At 44.9% G+C, this 22,920-nt stretch overlaps 1 protein-coding gene across 2 annotated transcripts in view; it reads right to left on the minus strand.

Moving 5' to 3' along the window:
* CCDC69 (coiled-coil domain containing 69) overlaps window positions 1-7,762 on the minus strand; it is a 35,005-nt gene extending 27,243 nt beyond the window's left edge. The window contains exon 1 of one of the 2 annotated variants that reach the window (XM_081848610.1): window positions 7,346-7,762. In XM_081848610.1, coding sequence (XP_081704736.1) covers window positions 7,346-7,393 — 48 coding nt within the window. In that variant the 5' untranslated portion in view covers window positions 7,394-7,762. The remainder of the gene's footprint in view (window positions 1-7,345) is intronic. The other variant, XM_081848609.1, reaches the window with a different exon arrangement.
* Window positions 7,763-22,920: the final 15,158 nt, after the last annotated feature.

A 22,920-nucleotide genomic window follows, 5' to 3' on the forward strand; every position in this document is an offset into this window, starting at 1 on the left:
ATCGCAACTAAATTTTGCATGATGGTGCCTGAGATCAATGAGCAGTTTTTTTAAATCTATGTTTGGATACAACTGGACACCATTTTTAGGGTTGCCATATTTCAAAAAGTAAAAAAAAAGGACACCCTGAGAGGAGTTAAGCTTTTCTTTACAAAACGCCAAAAAAACCCATGATTTTTTCAATTGTCAAAACACCACCTTTCAGAAATTCCACCAGTTCCGCTTTTGAAATCCCGGTAATGTCTGGGGAAATCTGGACATGTGGCAGCCCTAACCATTTTGAAACATGATGGTGTAACTTAACTTTTCAAAACTGTACTGATTGGGGAGTTTCTTATAATTCTTGAGCAATGCATGTGACCTACACACACACACACACCTCTAGAGGAATTGATTTTGTTGAGTTCCCTTGGGATCAGCTGCTGTGCAATCATGCACATCCCATAATGGTCCAGTCAAGGCTTCTAGCACAACTCTTGCAGCTTGAGTCTCTGTGCCTGTTTGCTGCATTTTTTAAACGAGTCACTGCTTTTGCAATGCAGCTGTATTGAGAGAATGTTACAATATTCTTGCAGAACACAAGAAGGTAATGGAGATGCAGAAGAGCAGCCGGACCCTCCACATATGCTAACAATCAGTCTCCATTTCCTGGCCTCTGTTCATGCCTCTGGGGCTGCAGTCCAGTAAACACTTCCCTGGGAGCATGTCCCATGGAACTAAATGGGACTTACTTCTGAACAGAGATGCATAATAGTGCATTGTTAGTGACTGTTTCCTCTTTTAGGACAGGTGTCTGGTTTTGACACAGGGTGTGTTCCTAACCGAAGTTGCAGATGGAAAGATGACCCAAAGGGAGGGACAACAGTAGAAGAAGTATTCCTTTGTCTGAATTTCTGGCTGCTTGCAAAGTAGGCTTCATATATTTTTCCTCCAAGATATGTATCCCTAGAGGATCCCTGGAAAATTCATGTATTCACCGTCACATCTAATGTGCACCTCAATTTTCAGAACCTTGAAACCAAAAAAAGCACAGTATTTGCTGGCGAATGCAAATGTGCCATGGAATCTAATGTGCACCTTAATTTTTGCAACGTAATTTGGCCAAAAAAGGTGATTCGTTGTTATTGTGGCTTTTTATATTGGATCAGATCGTTGCTATTAATGTTTGGTGTTTTATTATGTTTTTATATGTTTTGGAGTTGCTTGGGTAACCCAGCCAGACGGGTGGGGTATAAATAAATTACTACTGCTGCTGCTACTATGATGCAACCTTGTTAATGCATATTCCTCAATGGATACTTGGAGGATGAATGTTACATCAGCATCAGCTCATATAAGTGGGTTGAAGGGTACAGTAGTTTTCCTTCAAACCTTTCTCATATATATAAAGCTCGCTGGACTGTTTTGTTATGGCCATTGGCATATAAAATATTGTAATATATAACAGGTTTTATGAACAAATTAACTGCAGGTGTGACACAAGTATCACTTGGACTTGGACAGTTTACTAGGACACACTATTCAAGCAGTCTCTTCTGAACTGAGCTGCTTCTCAAACACTTCTTCTCCAATCCAACCCCAGAAGCAGCCCATTCAAGGCATTTCCTATTAAGGAAAAGACTGTGGGTTCTTCTTTTCCATCTGATCAGCCGTCCTCCAGATGGAACTCCAGTTCCCATCAGCCTCAGGCAGCATAGCCAATGATCAGGGATGATGGGAGTTGTAGTTCAGCAAGATCTGAAATGCCACAGGCCCCACTCCTGCCTCATAGGATAGTCACTTCTCTTTCAGGCAGACCACCATACTAATACAGAAGAAGAGAGAGCACAGCAATCAAAACATGGAAAGAAGAAATAAGAAGTCGATAGCCATCTTCCCACTCTGAAAACTGGTTGGAAGTGCTGTCCATGCAACCTTCTGTTGACAATTTGTGGACTGTCTTCTTCAGCTGCTTAATATATGCCTGGGAAGATCACAGATGATCATTCGGGGGGGGGGGAGTTGTTGGGAATGGGCTGTAGCTCAGTGGTTAAGCACCTGATTTGCTTGCAAAAGGTCACAGGTTCAATCCCCAGGATCTCCAGGTCAGGCCAGAGGGGACTCCTGCCTGAAACCCTGGAAAGCCACTGCTCTGTCCCCAATGCTGAGCTAGAAAGATATGACCAATGTTCTGACTTCCTATGCAAAGTTGATGATCAAGGCTACTATCACTTTAAAGTATGGCCAAGCCTCACAGGTCACAGCACAAAGAGATGGTTAACTGCAACCCAAGAATGCATGAAAAGCCCCCACCGAACGCCCTCTTATTCCCACACAATTATGCCCAGTGTTTCCTCTTCCTTGTACATTGTTCTAGCCTGCTGATCAGGTTCTGCTTCCTTACATTTTATATAACTTGTCGTATAGGGTGGCCACTTAATGCACCACCACAAAACCCAAGAGGATTCAACCTGAGGAGCCATTACTATAATGTAAATAGAAGCACAGTATATCTCAGCATGGCGCTTGTGTGCCTGTTTAGGCTCCTGTCCCCACACCAACTGTTGCCGGCCACATTCTAGTAACCTGCTCTCCTGCCTTTGGGTTGTATCCCCTCAGGTTAAGATGACCTGGTCTGGTTGTCAAGATGAAGAGTCACAGAGTAGACCCCTGAAACTGATGGACACGACTTATGACCCAAGTTAAGTCATGCCCATCAGTTTCATGGGTCTACACTCTGTGACTCTTCATCTTGACTACCAGACTTGGACCAGACATCCCTTAAAAGAGAGGACTTATTCAAGCAGAGGAAATGGCCTCTTTCAAGTTGAATATGTGGCCACCCAATGGTTGTAGTGTTGTCCTCCGAACAGTGCAATATGTTCAATCCGGGTCTGGGGTGGGGAAGCCAGGGCTCAGCCCCGATCTTCCAAGATGGCAAGGTATCTCCCAGCCTTCCTCTCCATCAGACATCAGACTGCAATAACAGAGCGCGTGTCGTCCTGTGCCAGGAGGAGGAATTCCACACCCCGATATAATGTGTCTCTGCAATGTCCTGGCAGCGCACAGCAGCATTCTTACTGAACACATCCCCACAGGATTCTGGTGTGCTGCACCAAGACAATTGCTTCCTTATCTTCTCACTCTTGGGAGAAACAAAAATAAATGACAGGAAAGGCTGAGGCCTACCAGAGCCCACAGGCCTGAAATGGCAAAGCAGCAACTGAACAGCTCCACCTGAGCAGATTAACACTGGCTAGGATCCCACAGTCAAAACCTTCTCCACTCGGAGGGTATTTGTCTCTTCTTTTGAGTAAGTGCCAAGGGGTGGTGGTGTAAGTTTCCAACCTCAATTCTTGCACATGTGCAAGAAGCACAGGATTTAGGTTACTGCGTGGTCAGAGACAAAGCTTTTGAATAACCCTCTCTGTGATGTGCGGGGAAGCTGCCTTCTACAGAGCCAAGCCATTGGTCAACAGAGCTCAGTATTGTATATAGACAGGCGTCTTTCTAAATCCTACCTGGAGATGCTGGGGATTGTTGAACCCGAGACATTTAGCGTGGACACTGTATTCTTTGTGCTACACTGTTAAAACCTTTTTATGTGCACTGGGCAATTTAGATTGTGATAGTTTTAGCTGGTTTCATGTTTCACCTCTCTTAATTTTATCATATTTTTGGTTTGTATTATAAGGTTTTTGTAGTTTTAAATTTATTTCCATGCCACCGTAAAATCTATTATTGGACTCGGTGCAGTTTATAATTTTTAATATAAATAAATAAAATACTATCCTGAAGAAACCTCAGATAGGTATTGAATGTTGCTTGCTTCTTTTTAAAGGATCTGTTTAAGTGGATTCATATTTCCCAAACCAATACACAAACCCAAATGCAGCTGTTTTTCAAAATTCAGACTTCTCCAAATTTTGGCATGCAGTTCTCCAACCAAACAACATATATGGGGGGGAAGTGTGCATATATTCATGAAAATAATATACAAAAATTGGGGGAAATTCCTAGCAAAAATTTGTAGATTAGGAAAAATGCACATACAAATGTGTGTTGATTTTCACGCTGACTTTTAAAAAAGAACCAATGTGGAAAGCTGATTTTAAGATTGAAAAATTGGGAAACTGAGATTTGTTTAGCTTAGTGTAGAGACGGAATACTTTAAGATGATATTCATGGTGTGAAATTTGTGAGAAGCTGTCACTCAGATTTGCTTGGTGTAAGTTCTCCTAAGTATGGATAGTAGTAATTCGAGTGCATGGTATGTTCCCATTCTAGTTCTTTCCATATCTCTGAAAGTAATCCCCCAAACACTGTCCCTCCTGCTCCCTGCAATTTTAAAATGTAGAGCAAACTGGAGAAAAGTTGCTGTCACAGCTCTGACTGGTCTGATAGGAAATTGTTTGACTTTGCTTATAAGGGGATTAACGTACTTTGCAATACAGTTAAGCATATTTATTGAGCAGAGACAGGTGCACGCTGCAACAAAAAAGAAAAAAGGAAAGGAAGAAAAGAGCAACAGTCACAGATGTTCTTTAGTAAACCTTCCCACAGAATTCAAACATATAGAATAACATGTTTGTCTTCTGATATCTCTTTTCCCTGAGAAATGAGCAAAAATGTGTGTCAAGAAAGGAATGTTTATGGACAGTGAAAGCTTATGGATATTTACTTGCAGAAATATTAAGTTATATGGTGGGGTTTGCCCCATCATTTTGGAAAGGCTTCATTTGAGCCAAGCTCACCAGGCTTCAGCCCTAGAAAAATGTGCTCATCGTGCCATATTGAAAGCAAGGGCACTTCTGAGCATAGGCAAAGTGTGTTTTCTTTGCCAGTCTGTAACAATGGCCCATCCCTTCTGCGAACAGAAGGCAGAGTTTTGTGATCAGTGGCTTGAGAATGTACATTTCTCTTATAAATTAACAGCGGCACATTGTGAAATCTGTTGTTATAGCAATCTGTCCAAATCAGGAAGCAGAAACAGTCACACCTGACCGTGGCAATCAGAGACAGACTTATTCAAACAACATGATTCAAAAGAGAATTCGTCTTACTTGGTCATGTAAAATGTCCTGAAATGTTGTATTTTGTTGTAGATAACTGACCACTGAAAGAAAAGGCAGCACAGCTTTTTTCATTCAAGCTACTCTGTAACCTTTATAGACAAACTGTGCAATCCTACACATGTTCAATGGGACTTACTCCCAGGTAAGTGTGTTCTGTATGCTGTTGTATATTATGCAGCTTTAATGGTCTATTCCAGGGTTGGGAACCTGTAGTGCAAGGATTGTATGTAGCCCTCAGCTTAATTTCATGTGGATAACCAAAGGGTGTGTGTGTGGAGGTAAGGCATAAGCATAGCCAAGGAAGGGCAGAGGGGCAGCTGGCCACCCCCCAGCAAGTAAATCAATAAAAATACTTAACTAACTGAGGTTCTGCCCCCACTAACATGAAGCCTGCCCCCTCCCCAACATAAATCCTGGTTATGCCCACGGGGTAAGGAGTGGCAGATAGAAAGGGAGGTGGCACTGTCTACTTTGAGCTTGGTGCCCACCTACTGCCAGCATGTGCCCCCAAATTTATCCTCAAGGCAGCTCTTGGAAGAAAGAAAAGTTTCCCAACATCAGAGAATATATTAAAATTCAGAGGAATAGGATGTAAGCATTAATCAGAATATGCCAGCTCCTGAACAACCAGCATAAATATTCCAGCAAAGCTGTGGGTTGTTTTGTGGCGGTGGTTTTTTTAACAGGAAATTGCCAATATCAACATTTTATCATACATTTCGCCATCAAACACACACACACACACACACACACACACACAAAAGCATGGGAACAAGAGGCTATTTACAAGAATGAAGACATTGTCCTGATTTCGGATTTTGAGAAGCTTGAAATGTACACCAGAGCTTCAGGGTAGCTTAGCCTGATCTCTCACTTGAGTTTAACAGCACACAACTGGAACGCAAAAAAGTACCCAAAACCTGTCTTTATACAACGCTGGATAGAACCTCACCTCTAACCCAGAGACAGAACCCTGAATCTGCAAACTCCCATCCTATCTCCCAAATAAGTCTCACATTTGCTTTGACTTAAGCTGAAGGTTGCCAAAACATCTTTCTTCTTTCTAGGACAATAATTGGGAAAGTGTTTTTATTTGCTTAAAAACAAAGTAGCAACAGAGAATATGAGTGGAGATTTCCGATGCCTTTCATGGAATGCACTCCCTTTTAAAGACGTGGGATCCAGCACTTGCCAGGAGCGACCCTGGAGATTTACAGGCAGATGCGTTGGGAAGACCACACATAACTTTTTGCCGAGTTTTCAGAAACTCAGCCTGTGACCTCGGCAACCAGAAGCGATTTAGGATACACGACCCACGTTTTAACCCCGGATCACTTGATCCAGAATTACTACCCCCACCCTACCCCACCCAGGGTCTAGTGTCAGCCAACCTGCAGGACCATTCATTCCTGCATAAATACGTGCGGACTACTTTCCCTGCGTCATCACCTATTTATTTATTTATTTGTGATTATAATATTATTATTATTTGGTTACCGCGCTTCATCTGTAGATCTCAGAGGGCTCACAACTTAGAAATACAAGATAAAAAACACAAAATTCATAATAAAAACAAGAACCAAAACAAACTACCACCCGAGGAAATCCTTTCTCCTCTGTGGCAGCTTTGCACACCCAACCTCCACCCTTCCACCCCCCAGGGAAAGGCCAGAGAACGAGATCGTTCACACGTGACGCGAGTTTGAGCATGCCCCACGTGTACACGCCAGTCGAACAGCGGCAACCCGGGTCTACAGACACTTCACAGCCCCCCTCGCCTCCCCAGGTACGAAAATCCCCCACACTCCTTCCAGCCAATCGCGCGTTCCCAAAGTTGCCCCGCGCTCCCCTCCCTTTCAGATTATACTTCGGAAGAAATCTCTTTGTTTGGAAGCGGCTGGAGGGCAACGCGCCTCCCCAGCCGCCCCGCTTCCCAAAGGAAGGACTTTAGTGACCGCTGGGCTCCAGCTTGGCTCCTCGACTTGCTTCTTTTTTGCGCGCGGGGGGGTGCGGGCTCGTGTCTCTAACTTTTCCTCCCACGCAAGGAGCCTTGTCTCCGGGGCAGTCGAGCAGAGTGGCTCGGTTGCTAACTGCTCCTTCCTTCCTCTCTCTCTCTTTCTTGCAGGCTAAAAGTCTCTCTACCCGCTCACCGATTAGATGCGGGGTGTCTAGCGCGCCAGACGCGCTGCCCAACCGTTCCCCTCCGGGTGCCTGTCAAAGGAAACCCGTCCAACAAAACTTCAACTCCCCTTAAAAAACTTCGCGCCCCCCCCCCCCCCCGCCGCCGTTACCTTTCTTCCCGATTCGCAGCAGCCCATTTTGCTCCCCTTGCAGCCCATCCCTCTCGCAGCGCGGCGCGGCGCGGGGAAAGCTCTCCGCGGAATCCCAGGGGTTAAGAGCCGCCGCCGCCGCCGCCGCCGCCGCCGCGGGACGGGGAGGTCTCCCTCATCCCGCGCGCTGCCTCCTCCGACGACAAGACCCCGAAAGTGAACCTGACAACAGCCTGCATGAACTTCATGCGGAGACCGTCGCGCGCCGTAAGTCTCCGAAGAGATGCCCCTTCGAATGGTTCCCTTGCAAAAAAAAGAAAGAAAGAGGAACTAGATAAAACTCCAGCTGCGGAAGAGTTAAGAGAAGCATCGCGGTTGTTGATTATACGCGGCCGCAAGAGGGAGTCCAGTCCGAGATGCAGGGGGCTACTTGACCTCCCAGGAACTTCCATCGCCAAAGAAGAAGAATTATCATTGAATCATCGAATCATACAACTGTAGCGTTAGAAGGGATCCTGAGGATCATTCTAATCTAGGCATAGGCAAACCTGGCCCTCCAAATGTTTTTTGGGACTACAGCTCCCATCATCCCTAGCTAACAAGACCAGTGGTCAGGGATGATGGGAATTGTAGTCCCAAAACATCTGGAGGGTCGAGTTTGCCTGTGCCTGTTATAGTCCAACCCACTGCAATGCAGGAATATATAGCTGTCCCATACGGGGATAGAAACTGCAACCACGCTCTAAAATCATATCATATCATGTCAATTACATTTGTCAGTCACTTTATCTTGCCTGGGGCAACCCGAAGCAACTTACAGCCAAACAGACAGACAACAACAACCCCAGCATAGATATATTAAAACTGAGAGGAAAAAGAAGTAGCTTTTAAAAATCCCACCCACTTCCCGGGGCATAGCTAGCTGCTCTGGCACCCAGAGCAGCGGGGCAGGGGCGATCCGCCCAGGGGGGCAGTGCTGCAAGCTGCCCATAGAGTCTGCCTGGCGGATGCAAGCCCCACGCTGCCGTTTTGGGCAGTGCAGGGCCCTGAGCTAATGCTTCACTCCCAGGAGAGACGCGTGGCTCGGGCACACTGCAGGACAGGCCCCGTATTAAGTCCCCCCCCCCCCCGTGGTGAGCCATTTTGTCACCCCCTCAGAGATAACACCCAGGGCTGCCGCACCCCCCGCACCCCCTTCCTACACCCCTGCCCACTTCTAAAAGGCAAGTAGTTGTAATGAATTAATTATTTTTTATTAGTTTCTCTTTTTCTGCCATGGCAACTCAAAGAGACTTATAATATTTTAAGGAAAATATAAACACAAACATGGATACATTAAAACCGGCATTAGAAGAACAATTTAAAAAGACAATTCTATTTTTTGTTGTTGTTAAACTAAATTAAAACATCCCACCCATGCAAAAAAGAAAAGAAAAGAAAAGAAAAGCCACAAATAATATAAGCCATATGTATGCATGTAAACTAGGCCTATGTGCTTCATGGCTAGGTAGGGGTTTGGACGCAGGTCTCCCCACACCTACTGTGACATTTGAACCATTACACCACACTGGCTGTGATTTCATAGAGTTGGAACGCCCAATCGAAGAGTCATCGAGTCCAACTCCCTGTAATGCAGGAATATGCAGGTAGCCCATATGGGGATCAAACCTGCAACCTTGGCTTGGAGTTGCTTCTTCTTAGATTTGTACCCTGCCTTTCCTTAAAAGCCCAAGACGGTGATGTTGCACTTTCTGCTTTCGGCCCCATTTTAAACAGGATATGAGTGGGTTGGTGGAATATATGCATTTGGAGTTGCATATGCCTGGCATCTTTTTTTCAACTGGGCCCTCAGCTGCAAAACATGTACAGTTACAGCATTATACTATGCATGTGTCTGCTCTAAAGGAAGTCCTGTTGAATTTAATGGAGCTTAATCCCTGGTAAGGGACACAGGTGGCGCTGTGGTCTAAACACAGAGTCTAGGGCTTGCCGATCAGAAGGTCAGCGGTTCGAATCCCCGTGACGGGGTGAGCTCCTGATGCTCAGTCCCTGCTCCTGCCAACCTAGCAGTTTGAAAGCACATCCAAGTGCAAGTAGATAAATAGGTACCACTCCGGGGGGAAGGTAAATGGTGTTTCCGTGCTCTGCTCTGGTTCGCCAGAAGCAGCTTAGTCATGCTGGCCACATGACCCGGAAGCTGTACGCCGGCTCCGTTGGCCAGTAAAGCGAGATGAGCGCCACAACCCCAGAGTCGTCCGCGACTGGACCTAACAGTCAGGGGTAGCTTTACCTTTAATCCCAGGTAAAGAGCTCTAGGATTACAGCTACAGAATCCCAAGCATCTGCAGCCCAAACACACACAAATAGTGGCTGACAGCCTTGCTCAAACCTGGCAACATTGCACAGGTACATACATTCCTCTTTCCCACTTGTGTGGTGTTTCCCGTCTGGATTTAAGGGCAGCGCTGCAGCAGGTTTTGTGGCATGTTGTGGTTTTGGCTGTTCCTCAGCCCTGCCGTCTCCTTTCCCTCAGAGCAGCCCAGTATTAGCTGTAATACGATAACCTTTTCGGATATGTTGATAGGGCGGGCTTCCTGCTTTCTGGGCAGCAGCATGGCAGGGAGTGTTGTGGTTACAGACTTCAGTTACAGCACATGTTTGTTTTTAAAATGTTGCCATTTAAATCAGGGGCCCTGGGCGAGATTCGGTTACATCCCTTAAGACCCTTCCCTCAGTAAGAAGAATGGCAAATGCCTGGCTGGGAGGAATCCAGATAAATGGACACGTTTGTTGCCTTCTCCTTGGAAAGAAAAAAATATCTGTTAAACTAGCTGGCTGTAAATAATTACAGGGGCATCCATATTTGCATGGTGCCTGGTGCCTGGGATACAGTATATCCTAGTGTGCAGCAAAGGGTCTTTGCTGCAGAGATCTAGTTCATTCAGATGGCTGGCTGTATCCAAAGACATGGAAAATGGGAACCTTTGGTGTCCATCCATAATATGGCTCTGGAGGCAAGTGCACTGCTTTTCAGGGATATTCTGAGCCTGTTCCTTCTCCTCCCACAAGAGGCAGCTGGCTGGCCACTGTCAGAAGAAGATGCTGGACTAGATGGGCCTGATCCTGCAGGTTCTCCAAGACTTCTGGTACAATGCCGTCTGGGCCAGGGAGAGCAACAGACCTCCACTTTATTCTGCCTCTTCATACATGCCTTTGCCTGCGAGGTTCACCTGGCTTGAGAGCAGGCTCTTCCAACAAAATGTTTCAGCGCTCCGGTTAGCATTGCTCTTCGAGGATATCCCATTCCATTCACCTTCCCTGATACTCTTACTGCACAGTGTGATTCTTTTTGTGTGGTGCAATGGTTAGAGTGTTGGACTAGGACCTGGGAGAGTGGAGTTCTAATCCTCACTCAGCCAGGAAGCTCACTGGACGACCTTGGGCCAGTCAACGTCTCTTAACCTGACCTACCTCACAGGGTTGTTGTGAGGTTGAAACAGGGAGGAGGAGGAGGACCATGTCCACCACCTTGAGAGCCTTGGAAGACAAAAATGGTATATAAATGTCAACAACAATGGCCAGTGATCAGTCCCACCACTTTGACCATAATACAGCACCTGACTTCATTATTTATATGTATGATTTATGGGAAGGCGGAAGGAGGAAGCCTCTTTCAGACTCAAGGTAAGTGGCTGACAGAGGAAACAGCTACTTCCTGTTGTTGCTGCTGCCGCCTCCTCCTTTCCTCTCCACCCCATCTTGGATCCTGCATCTGAGGGGCATTCACATGCCTCTTGAACTCCCCCAGCTTAACAAGCAGATATTTAAACTCAGGGCATGTCTTGTTAGCAGTGCCCCACAATTTCAGTCTGGCCTTGGTGTGCCAAACCTGAATAGCAGGAAGCAAACACAAAGCAAATATCCCGGGAAAGCTGCTGCAGCTTCTAGCATGACACTTGCTATGTAAACTGCACAACCAGCTCTGGGCCTTCGAGTGCTACTGCTTAAAGCAGGGGTGTCCAACCATTTGGGGCACATTTGAGAATCTAAGGAACTCTCATGGGCAGCACAAAATCGCCATGTCACACGCAGAGGAAAAACTAGTGATGGTCAGACCAAAAATGAATGAGACATAAACTAAAAAGCAAGACGCTCCCCACAAAAAATAGGCAACCTGCTCCCAAGCAAACAATCCCCAAAGACACAAATACTCATTTTAAAAATAAAGATTGTAATCTGAGGATGTTGTGGTGTCCATTGGCACCACCTTAGGAACCCCAGACCTAAACATGCAAAGGATGTCAGATCAGAATTGCAAAAATAATGGGGGGGAGCCTCTTGTGTCTGAAGTAATACAAAGTATCACTTAGATGAATGGGTAATGTTTAGGCAAGACTGCCCAGACACCTTTACTGCTCATTTTAATGATCTTTAAGGGTTTTTAATTTTACAACTGTTTTCCTTAATAACTTTAATATTTCTAGTAACCCCCTTTTAGAGGTTTCATTATAATTAAGTGATATACAATTTGGGTTAGTTAAATAAAGTGCTGAAATAATGGCTTTGTGTGTGTTATTAACAATAGGAATGTGATGTCTTACTCTATAATAAAATTGTAAGTCTGTCGTCATGCTGCATTTTTTTCATGGCTGCCAACAGGCAACTCCAACATGATGACAGACTGGCAGGGAGGCAGGCAGGCAGGTGAGCAAGCAAGCAGTGTGGGAGGCAGGTGGCCCAGGAGAGCTGCTTAAAGGTAGGGGGAGGCACTTCAGGAGGTGCCTGGGCTCTCTGAAGTGCCTCTTAACCTCCTGTAAAAGGAGTTGGGTCAAGTTATGAGGGAGGGGTGGTAGTGGTTTGGGACAAGCTGAGAGGGGATGGGGAGTATGTGGGTGAAGTATAACGGGAGAAGGAGTTAGCCGGGTGCAGAGGAAGGGGGCTTGGCAGGTAGGGGGATTGTCAAGCAGAGCAAGCAGGGTGGCAGGCCCAATTAAGAATGTAAGTGTATAATAACTACCAGAGTTCCACTTTTTCTCACAAAGTTCACAAGTATGGCAACATGGAGACAGACATTTCAAGAGCACTTCAGTTAGGAGCAAGGTGTGTGTGCTGGTCCAGGGGGGCGAGGTCCAGGACCTGAGTCGAGGGTCGGCAGACAGTCCTCCATGGGCGAAGCGGGGTTCACAGCGAGAAACCGGGCAAGGACAGGAACTCTGGGGGAACAGGACTGGATGCTGGCCGAAACAGCTCTTCGACGACGTTGCTCCGGCAACCTGGGACCGGGCTGACTGGCCTTTATCTTCTCTGAGGCCAGGGGTGGTCCCGGCCCCCAGGAGACCCGCCTCTCCTGGCCTTAAGGCGAGCACTCCTCCTGAGAGAACCCAGTTCCCTCCACCTCTCTGCCCTGAGCCTCTGCAGTTCAGGAGAGGCTGAAGGGTTACTGGACCCAGGGGGAGACTCACCTGCAGGCACTGAGTCCTCAACCACCTCTGGAGCCAGAGTGGAATCACCTGGTGCCTGCTCCTGAGGATCCGGCACAGGTGTAGGCGCTTCAGAATCAAGGCCCTGTCCCAGCTCAGCCGGCCCTGGAGGCGGGGACTCCTGTGCAGGCTGGGATTCCTTCGGTTCAGCCTCTGAATCGGATTCCCAGGCCATCACAGTGTGGAAACAAGGCAACCTTTTGTTGCCAGTGTCACTTGTCACTTCAATGCTCAGTTGAATCTATGCTTCGGTTTGTGGAGATGGACTCCCCTAAGTAGGTTCAAATTGTCGTGACAGAGTGAGCTCCCATTGCTCTGTCCCAGCTCCTGCCAACCGATCAGTTTGAAAGCACACCAGTGCAAGTAGATAAATAGGTACCACTGTGGCAGGAAGGTAAACAGTATTCCTGTGCGTTCTGGTTTCTGTCATGGTGTTCTGTTGCACCAGAAGTGGTTTAGTCATGCTGGCCACATGACCCAGAAAGCTGTCTGCATACAGCCCTCGGCTCCCTCGGCCTGAAGCGAGATGAGCGCCGCAACCCCATAGTTGCCTTTGACTGGACTTAACCGTCCATGGGTCATTTACCTTTTTACTTTTATATTCAGTAGCACAGATGCCCTTCAAAATAGGAGTCCTCTGGCAGCCTCAAGCAATTAAGGTGTGCTGCAGTCACCCAGATGTGGCTGCCAGGCATTGGTGGAGCGGGTAGCAAACCTTCATGGGACCTGATTCTTATCCGCCAACCGAACTACTGTACTCTGCAATGTGTACAGCATGAGCAGCCTGAAGCTGCTAAACCAGCTGCCTGAGTATGGTACTCTGGAGTTTGGGGCCCCACCTGCTGGATAGAAAATGGAAGTGCATTTCTATATGGGCTGGGAAAAGTTCCTTCCAAGCTCTTTCCTCTAGAATTGGAATCATTCGTTTCACCCAGCTGTCACTGTCAAGCTGCTGCATTCCTGTACCTGTTGTGTGGGTTTTTTTTTTTCCAGAAGTGGTGACTTGCAGCAGATTTTTTTCCTGACTTAGGATGCAATTGCTGCTCTCCGCGAACGAACAAAGCATCGCTGACGCATTTGACAGGACAAGCGGGCCATGCTGACACAGGCTGCAGGATGTGTTTCTCCATTGCTTACAACCCGGAAATGATTCAAAGGAAAGAGCCAGGGTCATGGGCAGAGTGGTCAGGAGATGCGGAAGCCACTTGAAGCCACACCAAATGGGGACATCGCTGCTCGTTGAAAACTGCAATCCTTGATAGCACAAGGATGGAAGAATGAGGAAATCCCAACGAAAGAACAGTGGCAATAAAAATGGATGAGTTATGCAGAACTGGCTAAATTGGCATACAAACTGCGGGAGTGACTTTAAGGAAGAATGGGAGCTTTTTACAAATTATCTAAAAAGACAACAAAATGAACTGGACTCCTTGGCAGGGTTTGAATAAACATATACAAATTTATTGGTTGATAACATGATAGATAGATAAGGTACGGATATGTATAATTTTATAATATGTGCTGAGAGATCAGAGAGAGGAGCTATGGGAAGTCTCTGGGATGGGGGGGAGGGTTTGAAGGAGGGAAGGGGGGAAATAATATGATATGTTTTGATAGTTTGTATGTTAAAATTGTTAATAAAAGTATTAAGAAAGAAAGAAAGAAAGAAAGAAAGAAAGAAAGAAAGAAAGAAAGAAAGAAAGAAAACTGCAGTCCTAAGCATGCTTCCTATGCAATAAGCGTCAAGGCTGGGATGTTTCGTTAGAGTCAGCAGCAAGTAAAACTGAACGTGGACTGCAATAACAAATGTAGCACTTTGTCCCCAGTAGGGAAAACAATAAGACATCTTGCTGGAGACTGAATGCGGTAAAAGCAGGGAGTGAGTAGCTGCAATCTTCTTTTAAAAAGGGAGACACCTGTATTAACACTTGGCATTGCCAAGGTTGTTTTACTTGACAATGGAATGAGTCCTCTATTAGAGTCTAACGTTCACTGGGTACACAGGACACCAAGAATTGGAAGGGACTAAGCAGTGCTTTTTTCTAAAAAATAAAAATAAAATGTTTAGGGGTACTCTCATTTTCCTACTCATATTGAAATACTGCCCCTCAATGAGGTCAAACTTAGACTCACAAAATGTTTAGGGGTGTATCCCTGCGTACCCCCAGAAAAAAGCACCGGGACTAGGGGCATCATCTAGACTGACCCCTCAAATCCACAACAGTATTATATATATGTGTCGCCCACACACTAGTGTTCACTGGAAAATGTAAAAAACGGAACTTTGCTTTTCGACCATTTAACCAGAGAAGAATTGGACTACTGCGAGGGATAATTCCAAAAAGCGTTTTGTCCTTGTCCAATGTCAATAGGCTCCACTAAAGGGCAGTTCTCACAGTATTATCTTTAGGCAACTGGTCAGCTGCCACGAGAACCTTATCACTGATATGAAAGGCTTCTAGTTACTTGTTCCTCTAGTTGACTTTCCCTGTCCTTGACACAGTCCAGTATTCATTTTTGCTTTTGGGGCTATATATAATTGCATTCTAGACAGCAACTTGTTCAAAGTCAGATCTAGGGGAGTGCGACTGGTCGCACCCAGCACGGAGCTTCTGGGGTGCCACAACTATTACATCCAACAGAAGGCGAGAGGTGGGGGAGGGTGCCCAATTTTGGCACCGCACAGGGCACCCCTGAAATTTGAGGTGCCGAGGTCCACCACTGACATGTTCTCACCTTTATTTCCTTGCCTTTGAAGGCTGAAGTACCCTTGAATTCAGCCCCCATCTGTGCTCAACGTTTAAAGCGGTATCATCCCACTTTATGCAGTCATGCCTTCTGCCAAAGAATCCCGGGAGCCGTAGTTTTCTAAGGTTGTTGAGAGTTGTTAGGAGACCCTTATTCCCTTCAGAGAGCTACATTTCCCAGAGTTCCCTGGGAAGAGGGCTTGACTGTTGAAACACTCTGGGAACTGTAGTCCAAGTACATTAAGTCAGTCTGAACACTATCTCCATGCTTGTTGATACACTCTAAGAAATGTAACAGGTTTGTGAAACGGAGTTGTGTTTGTTTGTTTTTCTTATGTATTTTGTGTTTTTTATATTGTGTTTTTTATATTGTGTGAGATCTATGGGTATAAGAATGTATACAAAATTATCAATTAATTATTAAATAAATTTAAATCATTTATTTATTTATTTATTTATTTATTTTAAAGGAGCTACAATTTCTGGAACTATTGCAATCCATCACTATTATAGACCACATAAGTGAATAAGTATAACTCAAAGAACAACCCTTTTTTCTTTTTTCCTCCCTCCCCCCCTTTTCTTTAAGAGATAATAATTGGAAACTGGACTGGCCTAACTTACTTATTACTCTACCTTCTCAGTCTTTTGGAATACTAATTAACTACTTTTCTCTTTCACTGTTCAACATTGCATTTGTACATTTTATGTGGTTTGTTTTTTTTTGACTTATTGGAAGTTTTGCTTTTATTTTTTTATGTTTCCCCTCTGCTTTTGTGATAAAAGTGCATGTTACAGTGTAGGGCGGGGGAGAAAGCAGACAAAAGGGAAAGAGAAACCAAGAGAAGTCTGGGAGGGGGGCATAGTCTCACAGCTGAATAGACTCAGAATTTGCAAGTGTGACCTTGAACAACTCATATAATGCTGGGAACCAACAGATAAGAAATGTCTGGCATGGAAAGAGCAACAAGGAAAGCCATTGCTGCGACTGTTGCCAGATGGGCCAGTGTACAATTGGGAGACATAGGAGATAAGGGAGAGAAAGAGCAGGCAGATCCTTTTGCATTGCAGCTTTCGGAATTCAGGAAAGAGATCAATCAATCAATGCAAGAATTTACACAATTGGTTCGCAGAGATATGGAAAAATCTAACTTATCATTGAAGGAACAAGTACATAGAGACATTGAGAACTCAAACAAAGTTCTGAAAGAACAGTTTGGGATATTGGGAGACAAGGTCACTAATTTGGAAACAAAAGTAGACAAATTATAAAAAACTAGGCGAGGAGGTAGCAGAAGTAAAAGAGGAACAAAAAGGGGCGTTGGGACTGATACAAGGGGTTCAAGAGAAACAGAATGACTTAGAAGATCAGGTTCTTCTTTTTCAATTAAGAGATAAAGACAGGGCGCTCAGAATCAGAGGTCTTCCATACTCTGACTCTGAGCCAATCTTAGAGACAAATGTCACACAGACAATCTCAGAATGGATGGGGGAAAGTAAAGACTGGTTGGATGACCTAGTAGAAAGCTGTTGTAGAATTAAATTGTTCCAAAGCAGAGAAAGGAAGCAGCCAGGAGATATCTTGCTAACATTAGTGACAAAAGAAGTGAAGGATGCAATCCTTCAGAATAGTTTTGAGAAAGATCTCATGGTTGCTGAGCAGAAGGTAGACATTTTTAGAGAAATTCCACTGAAATTGAGATTAAGAAGAACAAAATATAGGCTTTTGACCACAGTACTCAGGAGAGCTGACATCAGATACAAATGGGAATTCCCAGAGGACATTTCCTTTACATACATGAAGAGGAGATACAGACTGACATCAGAATTTCAGGCAAGAGAGGTTTTGGACAAAAACAGGAGAGACTTAGACCCTAAACAAGATAGGGGAGACCCCTGAGCTGAGCAAAAGAAAGCTCTGGAACAACTAGCATTGGAAGAGGTAGCATCAGGGAAAACAAATATTGTAACTGACTTCGAAAATGGCCAATCTTAAAATATTGAGTTGGAATGTAAATGGTTTAAACTGTGGAGCCAAATGTCATTGCATTGAGCATGTAATAGCAAAACAGAAATTAGACATAATTTGTCTACAAGAGACACATATTGCAAAAAAACATAAAAGGATTAAAGGATTTTAATTAATAAAAAAATAGGTATGTACTTCATCTCATCAGATAAAACCAAAAAGAGAGGAGTTGTTTTCTATATTAATCCTGCACTTGAACCCAAATTGATTCAGAAGGATGAAAAAGGCTGAATTTTAATTATACAAATCAAAATCCAGGGAGAGAAAGTGATACCGGTCGGTATCTATGCACCTAATGATAAAAAAGCAATTTTTTTCAAAAAGCTAGAGACAGAGCTACTTGAATTCACACATCAAAAAATTATTTTAATGGGAGATTTAAATGGAGTTCCATCCTTAGATAAAGACAGATCAGCCAGGAAAAAAGAGACTAAAGAAGGTAAACTGTCAAAAACCCTTTTCAACATGACTCAAAATTTAAATTTGATAGATATTTGGAGAATAAGACATATGTTTGATAAAGAGTACACTTTTTACAGCCATGTACATGATAGCAGCTCGAGAATAGCTTCTGCGAGGTTTTATGGGAGGGAGGGGGAATTAAGGATGATATGTTTTAAGATAAGATGTTTTGTTTAAATTCATAATAAAAAATTTAGAAAAATATTTATTTAAATAAATAAATAAAATTGCTAAAGTCGTGATGGCTCTGTGTAATGGTTCTAAGGGGGTTGCTCGTGCGTAAGTTGCCGCCACTCCTGGCTAGGTTGCCTGGTTGAACCCTTTCTCTCTGGACAGCCTTGCATGCGTGACTGTCTCAGTCGCTGGCAGAATCCGTCAGTGGGCGTTTCTTAAACTTCTTCCAGTAAAGAAGTTCTTTGACACCAAGTCTCTGCCTACTCTCCCTGCGCGGAAGTCTTCTGCGCAGGGAGGGTGTGGGCAGCGGAGTACCCGTGCTCTCCCCACTGGTCTCCTGTGAAGAGTCCTGGAGCCTTCTCTCCGATTCTCCCATCTGCCCCCCTTCACCCCTGGTGTTACGCTGATTTCCTTCCCCAGCAGATGGGCTGCCTCTCTCCCTGCTGAGACCCTCTCTGGCATCGCTCTGGAGCCTTCCCTCCGCCTCTGGCTCCGATGGCAGTTGTTCTTCTTTGTGCTTGGTTATTTTCTTTGTAACCGTACTTTCCACCAGTTTTGTTTGTGCCCTTTAGATCTCATTTTTTAAAAAAATAAATAAAAATCAAGATACAGGTGAAGATAACTATTATTCCAGGTATATGTTATCTTTTAATGACCATACATGTTATCTTTCAATGCCGACATAAAACTCTGAAATGTATAAATAAGCATGCAAACAAGTCACATATCTCTAGAAAGTACTCAAAGGACAATTGATAGGGCTGTAAGTCAAATTTACCACTTAGTTGTATAACTCTCATAGAAAGAGGTACATGACACCTATTCCTTATGCCTGTGTTAAACAGATCATCATTCTCTCCCCCAGAGAGTCTGTACCAAATAGCTTGCAAGCAGAATACCAAATACAGGAATGCGTGGCAATGTCAGAGCTATGGACCAGCAGTGGTTAGAGTGTCGGGCTGATGGGAGTTGGGAAATCCACATCTGTAGAACCACAGGTGTCTCATCCCTCCTCTACATAGAATAGCTCAGCTGTCCTCAACTTGGTGCCCTCCAAATATTTCAGACCACAGCTCCCATCAGCTTGTGCTGGTTGGGGTTGATGGGAGTTCTAGTCAGAAACATCAGGAAGGCACTAGGTTGCAGTAGGCTGGAGCAGCAGACCCACTGACACTCAAGTTAGCCATGCCTATTAATTCCAAATTGCTTAATGCAACCCTTTGGATGCACAGCTTCCTGTCCAACTTCCTTCTATTGAGTCAGTGTAACCAGGAGCTCAACCTAGGCAGCCAGCAGTGGCTCCATCTGGCAGCCAGCTGTGGCATTTGTCAGCAAATGTATTGGCTGATGCTGGGTGTGTGTACACTGTTATGATAACTTTGAGGATTAGGCCTGGTGGCCCACTGCTTCCCTGGTATTTCTCAGGCCCAGCAGGGACCAGAGCTTGGCAGTGCAAATCAACCCATGGTAGAGGGATTCTCTCCTCTGCTGATACCAAGAAAATGAAAAGATCGTGCCTCCACAGAAGGGAGGGAGGGAAGGGCCGGTAGGAGATATACTATTTATTTCCTCCCTTTAAGCCTTTGTAGAGGACAAGGGAAGAAGCAGTTGTCATTGCCTGGCTGGTGTGAAACGATGCAATATGTTCCGTGAATACATCTCATTGTCTCAGTCCTTTGCAAACTTTCTCTCACACACAGTGATATATGGACACTCCGACTCTTCTTAAGCCCGATTGCTAAATAAGGCTGTTGCACACCCAGGCCTGCTAAAAATAGCCAAGCGTTCTCGTGCCCTTCTTGACCTTCCAGATGCTCCCTCTCGTGAAGTCAGAAAATGTGGTTTAAAGAAGGAGAGCAATAGCTCTTCAGATGACTTTTGCACCTCCAAGGTCCTGGAGAGACATGCTCCCTCCCTCCATTCTCCTTTCGAGCACGGTTTCAGGATTTAGTACTCATCTGGTAGAGACAAGTTATGGAAAGCTAACATCTCTTCGACTCATGCACTGTATGGTTAGGTGTCAACAAGACTGTCCATCTTGGAGTGGGAAACCTGTGGTGTCCTCCAGTTGTTGTTGGACTCCAGTTCCCATCAGCCCCAGTCAGTGCATGGCCAAAGGATGGGGATGATGGGAGTTGCAGTTCAGTAGCATCTGAAGGGCCACAGGTTAGCCACCCCAGATTTATCTAATGCAGGAGCATTCCAGATGTTAGTGACAAATAAACCTAAAGCAACAGACATACAGTTGTACCTTGGTTCTTGAATGTAATCCGTTCTGGAAGTCCATTCAACTTCCGAAACATTCGGATTGGCTGCAGGAACTTCCTGCACTCAAACGGAAGCCGCGTCGGATGTTTGGCTTCCAGAAAGCATTCAAAAACCGGAACACTTACTTCCAGGTCTTTGGCGTTCGGGAGCCAAAATGTACGAGTACCAAGGCATTTGAGAACCAAGGTATGACTGTACATACATAACTTCTCAGAAGTCTCAAGCTTAATAGGGTTTAATCTCGGGAAAGTGGGTATTGTAGACTTACACTTTTGTTACAAAGCTAACAGTGGAATTTTAGCTGCAAAGTTCTACATAGTGCATTGTTAGTTTTAAGGGAGCAATCCTAAGGTGAGGATGGATAGGAATGTGAGGAGGGCGGTGGTGTAGGGAGTCACTGTCATTCATAAGAGTTCCACCATTTTTGCCAGGAATCTGGACAACCCTTTGACTGCATTTGTAGTGCTGGGCCTGAGAGACAGAATGTGGATCCCCTTGGTGTATCTCCCTTCTGATTGCTCATGGATTTTGCAATACTGTACACATATTCTAAAAGGCACAATTTGTGTGCATGTATATAATATTTTCTCTCTCTCTCTGCTATGGGTATCTTGAAAATCGTATGCTGCATTTGATATTTATGGTCTTTAAACCAAATAAACCAATGTGATCGAGAGGTTGAATATGTGAGATGAGGATAAGAGTTGAGTGGCAGTGGCATGGCAAGGTTGGATAAGAGGCTGGCTGAGTCAGTGGAGTGGGTGTAACAGCAATAAGTTACACCTAGAGTGTGGGTTAAACAGGGCCTTTCCCATGTAAATATCATATACCCAACCCCTCCCTCCTTTTAGTACATCATCAAAAGATTGCTTCAGTGTCCTGTGTTCTGCACACCCAAAAGACACAATTCACACTGGTTTCCCGGAGACTTCCACCCATAATAAAACCTTAACACATCTTATACAGATAATGCAACAAACTCTTTGGTTAAATGTATGTGCCCTGAGGGGGAAAAAGCTGTGTGTAAGTTCCACACCTGATTCACATGCGCCAAACAGTTGCATAATGGCTTCCCATTTTCTCAGAAGATGTGTTGGTCTAGCTCACCTGTTATTTATGAAAGATAATATTTTCTGATGGTTGTTGCTTAATGCATTTTGTGGATTTGGTTTTATGGTTTGCATACAGTCATATCTCATGTTGTGTCTGCTTCAGGTTGCATTTTTTCAGGTTGCGGACTGCTGAAACCCGGAAGTACCAGAATGGTTTACTTCCGGGTTTTGGCAGTCGCACATGCGCAGAAGCGCTAAATCACGCTTTGCACATGTGCAGAAGCACCGAATCGCAACCTGTGTGTGTGCAGACGCGGGTTGCGAACGCTGCGGGTTACGAATGCTGCAGGTTGCGAACGTGCATCCCACACGGATCACATTCGCAACCCGAGTGTCCACTGTATTTCATTTGCTGTAAGCAACTTTTAGTTTTTCTTTTGGGGGTGGGAGAAAGCAGGACACAAATTTAAATAAAAAAATTTTTTTTAAAGTCTTCTGTTCATTCTTTCCTTATATACAGGGCAGTAACGACCCATGACTTTGACATGGTGAATATGGAATATAACAACAGCATTGGAAAAACCCATGTAGGCAATTTCATCCAGCCCAGCAGAGAAAGTAACGGTCCAGTCCGCAACCCCTGTCCTGCCTATCCATCATTTGTGCACAGTAAATAGATTTTGAGGGTTTCTTTAGGATTTTTTGGTGGAGGCATCCGACCAACCAGCTCTCCAGCTCAGCTGGCTTCCTGCAATTATTTTTGTCTTCTGCTTTTCTAAGGGTATGTATAAAATGTATATCCTACCTTTCCTCCAAGGAGCTCAAGGTCAAGTACATGATGCCCCACTCTCGATTTATCCTCTCAACAGCTATATAGGGTGAAAGATGACAATTTGGTCCAAGTCACCTACTGAGATGCACCACTGATCTGGGATTTGAACCTGGTTCTCCCCCATTCTGCTTCTACACTCTAATCTTTATGGCACATATGAAACCCTCCAGATATTGCTGAACTACAACTTCCATCAGCATGGACATAGCTGGGGGGGGCGGAGGAGCAGCTGCCCCCCAATCAAGTAAATCAATAAAAATACTTAACTAACTGAGGTTCTGCATCTGGAGCACCAAAGGTTCCCCACATCTATGGTGCATTTCCATTGGAATACTCAGCATAACTAGAAAGTGGAGAAGTCAATAGAGTCTCCTTTACAGTTTCCTAGGCTCTCCAGTTCTCCAGCTGAAGATAAAAATGGGGAGGAGAAAAGTGAATTAAGTTCAGTGGTAAAGCATCTGCTTTGCATGCAGAAGTTGCATGCAGGTAGGGCTGGGAGATCCTTGCCTGCAGGGCCACCCATGAGGCAGACGGAGGTAGCCGCTGTGGGAG

Source organism: Podarcis erhardii (assembly GCF_964252035.2).
Source record: "Podarcis erhardii genome assembly, chromosome: 2".
Taxonomy (NCBI): Eukaryota; Metazoa; Chordata; class Lepidosauria; order Squamata; family Lacertidae; genus Podarcis; species Podarcis erhardii.